Here is a 10393-nt window from a genome sequence, read left to right as displayed (position 1 = left end):
CCCCGTGCCTCTCCTTCCTTTTCACTCCGGCCTCCGTGGCGGCGGCGACCGACTCTCGTCGTCTCCCTTTCTTCGAGCTTGAGTCTCTCTCTCATTAATTCCTTCTTTGACCCACTCCGCCGCTTGTTGACTTTGACCCGCAAAGATATTTGAACTGGTTAGATTGTATCGAAAAAAACAATATGGGACTATATCTATTTTACTTTTACCAGATATTTAGGACAGATGAGGCACACACTGGCGGATGTACGTACGACTAGCGACGATCGAAAATTACGGACGAAATTTAGAGAGTAAGAATCAGTAACCCCTTTATTATTGCTAGATCATTGATGGCGCGCGTTGCTGCGCCCGTCTATTTTGGCTCTTAGTTGTTAGGTTAGGAATATAATGTGGTTTGTATATATTTGCTTGGATTGTTTTGAAATATTATGATTTCCTATAATTTGTATTTTTTCTTTATTTTAAAACATAACGGTATGTAAATGAAGAGAGGAATAGGATTGTTCCTATAGCTCTTAGTACGTAGACATTACAACTTCCATGTGAACATAAGCTTACGCTTAAATGTTGGCAGTGCCACAAGTCAATCTATCCATGGTAAAAAAAATATGGCTATGCACAGTTTGGTTCAAGCCTACAAGCTTGTTTGCAGTTGCACAAGATGGTGGAGACAATGCTACTCACACTGTCCACCTAAATGAGACCCAGTGCCACCTCCATGAGCTGGGATGAAGATTCTACCAACAATCAATTTGCGCTTATCTGATTCAAACAAGTGAAACCAAAAAGGAATCGTTCCAGAAAGATGCAGCTTGGGAAATCCACATGCAGAAAATAAAACAGGGAGAGGTGTTGCAGAGGAGCGTGATGGCAGGTAAACCTAGAGAACGAGAACCTGGATTGTTTGTGAGTACAAAGATCAATATAAAAATAAATTCCAAAATTGGATGATAAATCGGGGGAACAGGGCATGTAGGAACGCTGCAGCAGTGTTGTTTGCAGAACTAGGCTGGTCATAGTGGGGAGTAACTTAGAATAGTAACATGCATATGTTACTACTTTATGTTACTACCCTTATATGAAAAGTGTCATATGTGGAGTAACATACACATGATCATTTATTATTTTGTAGACTCATTTTGCATTGGAAAGCGCTATGTGATGGTAACATATTAGGTTACTCTATTTGGCTCTCTCCTCATTAACTACTTGCCACATCAACATTTTTGCTTATGTGGCATCTATGTTACTACCTATGTTACTCCCACTATGACCAGCCTGAGGGGAGCGGGGAAGGAGCAGAGGCACTATGAATTAAAGCCCAAACATGAATCGACATTCATATAACTGACCAGTAATAATCTCCAGTTTAGCCGGTTCATCGATTACCATTAATCGATCCTGATTAATGCCTTAATGAAGGGTGAGTGAAGATCAATCGACAGGCTGTTCGCTACCCGGACAGACTGTTGTCCTGTGGCGTCACCGGTCAGGACGCCATCCACTCGCCCGACGAGGAGCCCCGTGGCGAGGCGTCGTCGGTCGCATCTGTCCGACCCCAATGCAGTCGCCCGCCCATAAGGCGCCGCCAAGTGAGGAGCGAATCTGCCAGGGTCGTGAGCGTTGAGGTGTTCTAGGGCTCTCTAATTTTGCGTTTGGACGGAATTCTAGTGTAGGCCCAGTAAGCCCAATTAAATCTCAGATGCCCTAAAAGGCCACCGGAATAGCGGCCCGAGAAGGTCAACGCACTTGGTGAAGCCTGTATGCGCGATTTAGGGCGATTAAGACCAAATCTAACGGCAAAGAAAGCCAAAAGGTGATGATCCAACGGCTAAAAATGCTAATAGCCTGAGAGGACACGAAAAGTGATCAGTTATAATGTATTTAAATTAGTTAAAGATAAAGATAAAAAATAAAGATGAGGGCCCTCGGACTTAGGAGGCCCTGTGCCACCACACCTATTGCACATGGAAACCGGATCCTCTAACATACAGAAAGAAAATTAGATTAGTTACAATACCCTAACTTGCCTTCTTTCAATGCATATCTCTGAGCCTAAAATAACTTAAATTATTTTGCGAATTACAATTTTACTGTGTACATTTATAGTAACTACATACGAACAAATTGATGGTGAAATAAAATTAATTTTAGATTACTTGTATCTACAGTGATTACCAATAGTAAACAACATGCTAACTGTTTCAAACTTTTCTTCATTTTACACTAGGCTAGTACTGTAGCACCCGTCTTTTCTTTTCTAAGTTAGAGGATCCGGTTCCTTGCACACGCTGAGGACTAGGGCCCTGACCAGATCCCGCGCTGCAGGCAGCCCCCTCGCGCCTCCGGCCATGGCGCCGCCGTCCTCCGAAGAGCCTGCCGCCGCCGCCGCCGCCGAGCCCGCTGGAGCCGGCGCCATCTCCAAGGTCCTCGTCGTCATAGGTACGTGCGGATGGATCCCCTCCTCCCTTCCCACCCTCCGATGATGCCGCTGCCGCTTTGCTTGCTTGCTTGCTGAGCTGTTGTTATTGTGGGTTCGGTTTGTTTGCAGCGATGCAGACGGAGGCGCTCCCGCTCGTCACCCGGTTCCAGCTCGTCGAGGCGGCCGCCGACGAATCCATGTCAGACAGTGCTCCTCTTCCCCTTTTCCCTTCCCATCCCCCTTTTGATTCAGAAATTCAGAACTAGATACAGGTGAGCAGCTACTGGCCGATATGGCATGCTAGGTAGCTGCTTGGCCATGTTGTTATGTGGTAATACGCGTAGCTCACTAGCTCGGTGCGCAGCTGCGCAATACAGTGGAGATTGGATGCAGGTGCTTGCATAGATAGATTTCCTGTGTTGTTGCTGGAAGGTTTGCATCTGCGCGGAGGTTCAGTGCAGCAGATGCGTCACCGGAATGGATGGCAAGGTGGGAAAATTTAGCAGCAGTCTGTTTCCGTTGCCGCAGATTTGTTGGATGGCTAGTTACTGCATAACAGAATCCAAGATGCTCTATACATGAATTAGGCTGGAACCAGTTGGTGCTCAGCTTCTTTGGCAATGACATGTTGGATACTCTCAAGCTAACGCCTTTGTTTGTCGGTGCGCACCTAACAGCTTTCCGAAAGGTGCCCCTTGGACTCGGTACCATGGTGACTACAAAGGCCTCCACATCGATCTCGTGTGGCCTGGAAAAGATCCTCTGCTTGGTAAGTTCTTACCACGATGCCGAGGACATACTCTCTGTGGATCAGTCTAGTTCAGTTTTTCTGATCAACTTCTCTGAACAAGTGTGGTTTGTTTGATATAATTGTCCATAAATCAACTCCGTTCCTTACCAAGAGCTCATCTCTTTCAGGAGTTGACAGTGTCGGTACAGTATCCGCAGCTCTGGTGACTTATGCTTGTATACAGTTGTTGAAGCCAGACCTTATCATCAACGCTGGTACTGCTGGTGGTTTTAAGGTAGTGTTTTCATTGTTCAAATGTTTATGCCACCGTTTGTGCATTACAAACAATTTTACTCATGTTCTGTCTTGCTGCGTTTTAGGCCAGAGGAGCAGGTATTGGGGATGTCTTCTTAGCTTCAGATGTTGCATTCCATGACAGGAGAATACCCATTCCTGTGAGTCCTGTCTTAAGTTTCTTGTCTATCCACAGTGGAATTGCATCCATTTTCTTGTAGCAGAACTGCATCGATAAGCTTCAGTGTTTGCCATTAGGAAGTCATACATGTGCAGAATTGTGCGTAGCTAATTTTACCAAATGAATTCAACAATCCAATCCATATTGCTCCAGCTAGTAAGAGTTCTCTGCCCTGGCTGTATCATCACGGCTAAACATGTAGAACTAAATGCATGTTACTCGCTTGCGCTTGTGGTTTGATATCTCTTTATGGCTTAGTATGCTATTTCTTCGGTAGAAATTACCTTTCTTATGTCATTCTTTCATTTTCTGTTCAAACTTTATTGATGTTGACATGGTCTTTCTTGTGTAGGTTTTTGACAGTTATGGAGTTGGAGCGCGAAAAACATTTGCAACCCCAAATATAGTGAAGGAACTCAATTTGAAGGTAAGTTAGGGCATCTTCAATGGAAAGTGCTTGTATAGGCGCTTAGAGAACAAAGTAAATCTCGTAGAATTTGAGAAGCAACTTAGCGCCTCTTGTTACAATGGCAGCCGCTAATTTTGGACGCTAATAAGTCGTCCGCTGCACTCGCCGTGTTATCTTGTGCGGCAAAAAAATCCCAAGCGCCAGGTTCCCCTTTTTGCGCCGATGCCGTACCTGGCGCCAGGATTGGAATGCCCAACTGTCGATCGATCGGGAAACAAATCCGGGTGCCCTGGGTTTGCGCCCAGCGTTGGAGATGCCCTTATAGGGCTTTGCTGGATGCTAGTGTTGCCACTTGTCAATCTGCTGGATTACTTTTTTGGCCATACTTGACGGCATGAATATGCCTTGCTGTTTATTTCAAAACAGTGTTGTTTCTGCAATGAATTTTTTGTTTTCATTCAGTAATGCATATATAGGCTCAGGAGCTAGCAACCTCTCTAAAGTTGCTCTGCTTCCTCTGTTTCAGGTTGGGAAACTGTCAACTGGTGATTCTCTGGACATGTCCCCCCATGATGAGACAGCAATACTGAGCAATGAAGCTACGGTCAAGGATATGGAGGTACATGCTTTTGGTTGGGAGTTCAGCTTATGAATTACAAACATGAGCAAATAACACGGAAATGGAGTTTGTTCACCCTACTGCTCCAGGACAACTTTAAGAAATCTAAAATTTTGAGAGGGTACTTATTCTTCCGTGGGCACCTATATTTTTATTAGAGCCTTTGAGTAGGACGCAGCTATTCTGCACCCGGGCTCATCTACACCCGGATGTGAACAGTAAATTAAAAAAAAAACTGAAATTTTGAGGCAACGAAGATGTTCATTTGCACAAGGTTCGTGCAAAAAATCGTGGTGCTTGACATCTGAGGACCTCGTGCCAAAAAAAATTTATTGGGGTGTGAGAACACTATTCGTAGCTGATTTTTTTTTGCGAACTCCTCATATGTCCAAACAACATGAAAATTTGTAAGCACCTTGCGCACATGAGCATCTTCGATGCCAAAAAGTTTCAGTTTTTTTTACTATTTGTTTTGAATTTACTGTTCACCGGGTTTAGATGAGCCCGGGCACCATTTTGAATTAACGCTTTGAGTAGTTCTTTACTGATAGTTCTTGCTGGTTGATGCTATAGTTGAAGTTAAATAGATCAGCACTAATATAACCATTTTTGTTATGTTATGGCTGGCAACTCAGTTTTGTTACTTTTCTGCATCCATCTCTCGTACCTGCTAACAAACTGTAATTTGTAGATCTCATACTTGTTTTATTCCCTCTCGTTTGCCATTCCAGGGGGCAGCGGTGGCATATGTTGCTGACTTGTTCTCGACACCCGCTATCTTTGTCAAAGCTGTGACTGACATTGTTGATGGGGAGAAGCCAACAGCCGAGGAGTTTCTGCAAAACCTGATCTCAGTGACGATGGCGCTTGACCAGGCAGTCATGCAAGTGGTAGACTTCATCAGTGGCAAATGTATCTCTGATCTCTGAACGCCCAATGCTCCGCTATGTGGGTTCCACAAATCGAGGGAGCCTGAATATATGTATTTGTTGGATGTATAGTGTTTCCTGGGTGGTTTCACACACGATTATACATTCTCATAACCCCTATGAAAGAAATTCTTGGCGATTACTTGGAGCTGTTGTATGGGATTTTGTAGAATTTTACAAACTGTGCAGCTTAGTGAAGCTCGGCTTAATAAAGTGGTGTATTGTTATACTGGAATAAATGATGGGCACTGGAACCTCCACGGATTCAGGACGATGGTTGATGGGTGCACCTTGGCAGCTCCATCACATGGTAGCTAGCTTTGCAAGTGCAGTGAGCAATGAATACTTCCCAATTGCAGTGAGTAGTAAAGGCACTCGTTTTGGGGAGCAGCTGTGCTATATGTATGCTGAATGAGTTAACTGCAATAATTCTACAGTACTGTTTGTTGTACCGGATATTCAATTCTGAGCACGGGCTCAGCTGATCTTGAAATCCTCCCCATCTGATCGCATGAAGATGTGTGCCCACGGTTGTATTTCTGCCTGTATACCTGATGTATCGCTGGTAAACAATCCAAGGGCGTTGTCTTATTAATTGCAACGACAGGCATTAAGTTAGAGGCAGAACAGCTTGCTGGGGCACGGCCCAGTTATTCTCCTATGCCAGACTGAGCCGTCCAAAGGGCACAGAAGAAATACGCTGCGCACAACTGGTTCTTCATCGCATTTACTCATCCAGCAGTTCAAATTTTGAATCCGACGGCGTACAACTCCACTACCCATGAACATCCACATGGTATGGTTAATATCAAGAGTGCCTCAAACGCAAAAGCTCGCAAGTACTTAGTACATGCGTAGCATAGCTTACAAACACTGACGGCCCAAGGGGAACCCAAGAAAATACTGATGAACGACAACAAAGTTTACTGAATGGTATAGTAAGTCTGACGTCCTGAACTGGAGGAACACAAGGGAGCATTGCTCACTGAAACACACTAGAAAATCTTCAGAGTACAAGTTTCAGAATTAGAAAAATTAACTATCACATCTGATTTTGAGCACCACCGATGGTGCTCTTGCATTCCCTGTCAGGGTAGGTTGTTCTCTTGTGGCCTTTGCGATGACAAATGCTGCAGCCTGCAGAATATCATACGGTGCTTTCTCCCGGCTATTCGTTGGCCTGTCGACACCTGTCTGCTCTTCCGGAGCAGCAGGCCCTTGAAGTGCATTCACACTGATAGATAGATGTCTTCACGCTCTGCACTGCCATTTCCCAGAAATGCAACTTCTCCATCGACAGGTAGCCTCCTGCCAGGCAAAGTGGTCTGGCTGTCCTAAAAGCCCAACATCCATCTTCTCTTCAAATGGTGCACCACATACCAACAAGGCCTGCACAGAAACAACTAGTGTCAAGAATGAGCTTTCCCTGCTGTAAGAAAGATCAAAACTGTCAAGCATAATTCAACTAATGAAGTTGTGCACACAAATGTTAAGCAGGTTTATAAACCCATCAAGCAGCCGCAAACAATCTCCTGCATTGATTTGGTCCGCTCGGCATTCAATTTGTTCTTGACATATCTAATCCCAAAGCTAATCTCCCACGAATACAAGTTGTAGAAGTCATACAAATCATCAAGCGAGTAGAAACTCAGTCCTAGTTCAGGCCGCACATTTTTTGCAGGCTGATCTGCATACTTGCGACTTGTCTGCTCTAAGGCGCTCATCCTAGATGGACACGGCGTTTTGTCGGACGGTGCACTCCCAAGGTGTAACCTTAATTTACAAGCAAGAACATTCTGCTAAGAGGAAACATAACTCAAATCAGCAGCGCCTGACCAGAACTACCTATTTATCTCCATCGTACCTAGCACGAACGAGCATTTTCATTTTGTTTGTTTTGCAAATCGTACATAGCAATGGAGAAAAACATCACAACATTTGCCAAACAAACTGTAAACAGCTACCTGGGGTAGGTTCCAGGTCATACCTTTTGGTCCAGCCCGGCGCCTCGGGATTGACCCTGTCAGGGGCCTGCTACATCGTCGGAGAAGCTTGCCGTCGCCGGCGCTTGTTGCCCTCCGGAGCCACCAACATGCTGCCCGCACCCGGAGCCAATATTCGAGTCCGCCGGCATAGCAGGGGCAGCATTCAGCCGCGGGAGCACCGCAGAGGGACCGGATCTGGTTCTTCCTAGCTGTCCGCAAACTCTTCTCCCAGCGAAAACCTGCAACTTACTGCCATGGTGGCCGGCGGAGTCAGCGTCATGGGGGTCTCACGCAAAATCGGGAAATCTCCACGCGGGGTAGGGTTCACTTACCCGTCATCGGCGTCCAACAAGAACTCAAGCTAGCGTCCTCCATCACCAGCCAGCCGGAGCAACCACAGCCTTCCGCGCAGCCTTGGGGATGGGGAGTAGCCGTCTGCGGCGGCGGCAGGTTTCGAGAAGCACCTTTTTTTTTTTTTTGAGAAGCACCTAGGTCAGGGTCGGGCAGACAGACGCCCTCACATTTGCGACCTGGCCGGGCCACCTCGACCGGACGCGCACGCTGTTCCAAAGCTCGGCCCAAAAAGTAAACGTCCTGGGCCACGGACCAGCTAGACCACCGCACGGACGCCCGTCCATCCATACGTTCTGGGCCCGCAGGATGGCACTGTTTGCTACCCTATTCTGCCCGTATTCCGAATTTTCACTGCTCCCATGCATGCGTGTCAGAGCGATTTGTGCAAATCTCAAGACATGAGCCAACGCTAGCGATTTCCGGAGCAGCTGGGCTCGAACACCGAATTTGGTGTACGCAGTTCTTTGTTACCCGCTACTCTCTCTGTTGCTAAATATATGACGTTTTGATAGTTTAATTTGAACTGACAAAATATCTTATATTTTGCAACGGAGGGAGTATTTTGCATCCTCTTCTTCTTTTACCTGATTAACAGACTTTTGTAGACCTCACACCGAGACAATAAATGTTTTTATTAGATCTTCTTTGTTCTATACTCGCTTTTGGAAACAAATATAAGACGTTTTAGATGACTACTATCACGTCCATGGATTCAGCAGAGGAAAAATCACTCTAGGAGTTATGGATGCATCTTCGCAGCTCCATCACATGCGAGCTACAAAATGCAGTGAGCATTTTGTTTTGAACCTTGAACAGTAGGAGAACCTCCTACTGAATGCAATGAGTACTTGCCAATGTTGTGTGCAGTGAAAAATAACTCTATATGTCTATATGTCTATATGTGTGCTAAGTCGAGTGCGGCTAATCTGCATCCGGGCTCATCTGCACCCACGCTTAGAAAAAAATTCAAAAAAAATACTAGAAAAATTCAAAAAATTCCAAATTTTTTTGAGGTGGTAGATAATTTGACGCGTGAGGTGCGCCCCAAAATTCAACTCATTTGAGCATCTGAGCAGCTCTCGGCAAAAAAGACAAAATCAGGGTATGTAAAAATTTATACTGTTCACGCACTGTTTTGACCCGATTTGTCTTTTTTGCCGAGAGCTGCTCAGATGTCCAAATGAGTTGAATTTTGGGGCGCACCTCACCCGTCAAATTATCTACCACCACAAAAAAGTATGGAATTTTTTGAATTTTTCTAGTATTTTTTTTTGAATATTTTGCTGAGAGGGAGCAGATGAGCCCGGGCACCGTTTTGAATTTTCCTACTAAGTCAGTTCATAATTCTAAGTACAACTGGTTGGTTGGTTGGTTCTCTTGCTTTTTTTACCATGGTAACTTCGTAAAGTTGAGGAGGCTTAAAGTTGGCTGCACAGTCAGCTATTTTTTTTAAAATAATATATTTTTTTATTAATTTTTATAAATATTACACTGGATAAAAAAATTTCAAAAATAATACACCGTCGGCCCGCTGTAGGCCGACTAGTCGGCCCACAGCAGACCGATTGGATTCCAGTCGGCCTACAGCTGGCCGACTGGCCCCTGTCGGCCCACTGCGGGCTGATTGCGTCCTGTCGGCCCACTGTTGGCCGACTGGAGCTAATTGGCCCGCTGTGGGCTGATTGCGTCCTGTCGGCCCACTGTTGGCCGACTGGAGCTAATTGGCCCGCTGTGGGCTAATTGTTTTTGCAAAAAAAGTAGGCATAAAAAATATATGTTTAAAAAAATATTAATCATGTAATTAAAAATGTTAAACATGCATAAAAAAATGTTCCTGATGTATACAAAAAATGTACAACATATATGCAAAAAGGTTGACATAAAAAATATGTTTTAAAAAGTGTTAAGCATGTATTTAAAAATTGTTAAATGTGTGTATAAATTTTTTTCCTTATTTACACAAAAAATATAGGATGTGTATGAAAAAAAGTTGACACCAAAAAATATATGTTTGAAAAATATGCTTCACAGCCTTATGGTATCCCAAGAGATCAAATGAAGAGCCCTTGGGATACCATAATCCAAGTGTTGGTGTGTGAGCTAGATATCGAAGAATATGCTTCACAGCCTTATGGTGTGATTCCTTTGGTGTAGCTTGAAATCGGGCACACATGCAAACACTAAGCATAATATCTGGCCTAGATGCACATAGGTACAATAAAGATCCAATCATGGAGCGGTATACCTTTTGATTGAAGTCTTGACCATTTTCATCAGTGCATAGATGGCCATTTGTGGGCATTGGAATTTTGACCCCTTTGCAATCTTGCATGCCGAATTTCCTCAATACTTCTTTGAGGTATTTCTCCTGCGATATGAATAAACCATTGCGCTGTTGACGAATTTGAAGACCTAAAAAGAATTTCAATTCTCCCATCATAGACATTTGATATTCTTCACTCATCAT

At 44.5% G+C, this 10393-nt stretch overlaps 1 protein-coding gene and 1 long non-coding RNA gene across 3 annotated transcripts; one reads left to right on the top strand and one right to left on the bottom strand.

The window, feature by feature from the left end:
- The first annotated feature begins 2282 nt into the window (after nucleotides 1–2282).
- Nucleotides 2283–5826, top strand: LOC119318699 (5'-methylthioadenosine/S-adenosylhomocysteine nucleosidase-like). 2 transcript variants are annotated; one of them, XM_037593288.1, is made up of 8 exons: nucleotides 2283–2445; nucleotides 2555–2624; nucleotides 3103–3194; nucleotides 3344–3450; nucleotides 3536–3610; nucleotides 3983–4057; nucleotides 4566–4658; nucleotides 5390–5826. In XM_037593288.1, the coding sequence occupies exons 1-8, from the start codon at nucleotides 2355–2357 to the stop codon at nucleotides 5585–5587; spliced, it is 801 nt and encodes a 266-aa protein (XP_037449185.1). In that variant the 5' UTR covers nucleotides 2283–2354; the 3' UTR covers nucleotides 5588–5826. The 2 variants fall into 2 exon arrangements, with proteins under 2 accessions (XP_037449185.1, XP_037449192.1); XM_037593295.1 differs by lacking the exons at nucleotides 2283–2445; nucleotides 2555–2624 and adding an exon at nucleotides 2790–2914.
- Nucleotides 5827–6352: 526 nt separating this feature from the next.
- Nucleotides 6353–8071, bottom strand: LOC119301050. The gene is made up of 3 exons (XR_005146854.1): nucleotides 7905–8071; nucleotides 7575–7821; nucleotides 6353–6976 (listed from the first exon to the last, which is right to left on the bottom strand). It is a non-coding gene; the product is annotated as an uncharacterized LOC119301050 (long non-coding RNA).
- Nucleotides 8072–10393: the final 2322 nt, after the last annotated feature.

The sequence above is a fragment of the Triticum dicoccoides genome, chromosome 1B (assembly GCF_002162155.2).
Source record: "Triticum dicoccoides isolate Atlit2015 ecotype Zavitan chromosome 1B, WEW_v2.0, whole genome shotgun sequence".
Classification (NCBI taxonomy): Eukaryota; Viridiplantae; Streptophyta; class Magnoliopsida; order Poales; family Poaceae; genus Triticum; species Triticum dicoccoides.
This window is presented reverse-complemented; position numbering and strand designations above follow the sequence as displayed.

Excerpts from the sequence above, each read along its gene's own strand:
- LOC119318699 (XM_037593288.1), top strand. The coding sequence starts at position 2,355 with ATGGCGCCGCCGTCCTCCGAAGAGCCTGCCGCCGCCGCCGCCGCCGAG. Across the intron at positions 3,451-3,535 it reads GTACTGCTGGTGGTTTTAAG|GCCAGAGGAGCAGGTATTGG; the intron begins GTAGTGTTTTCA and ends GCTGCGTTTTAG. Across the intron at positions 3,611-3,982 it reads ACAGGAGAATACCCATTCCT|GTTTTTGACAGTTATGGAGT; the intron begins GTGAGTCCTGTC and ends TTTCTTGTGTAG.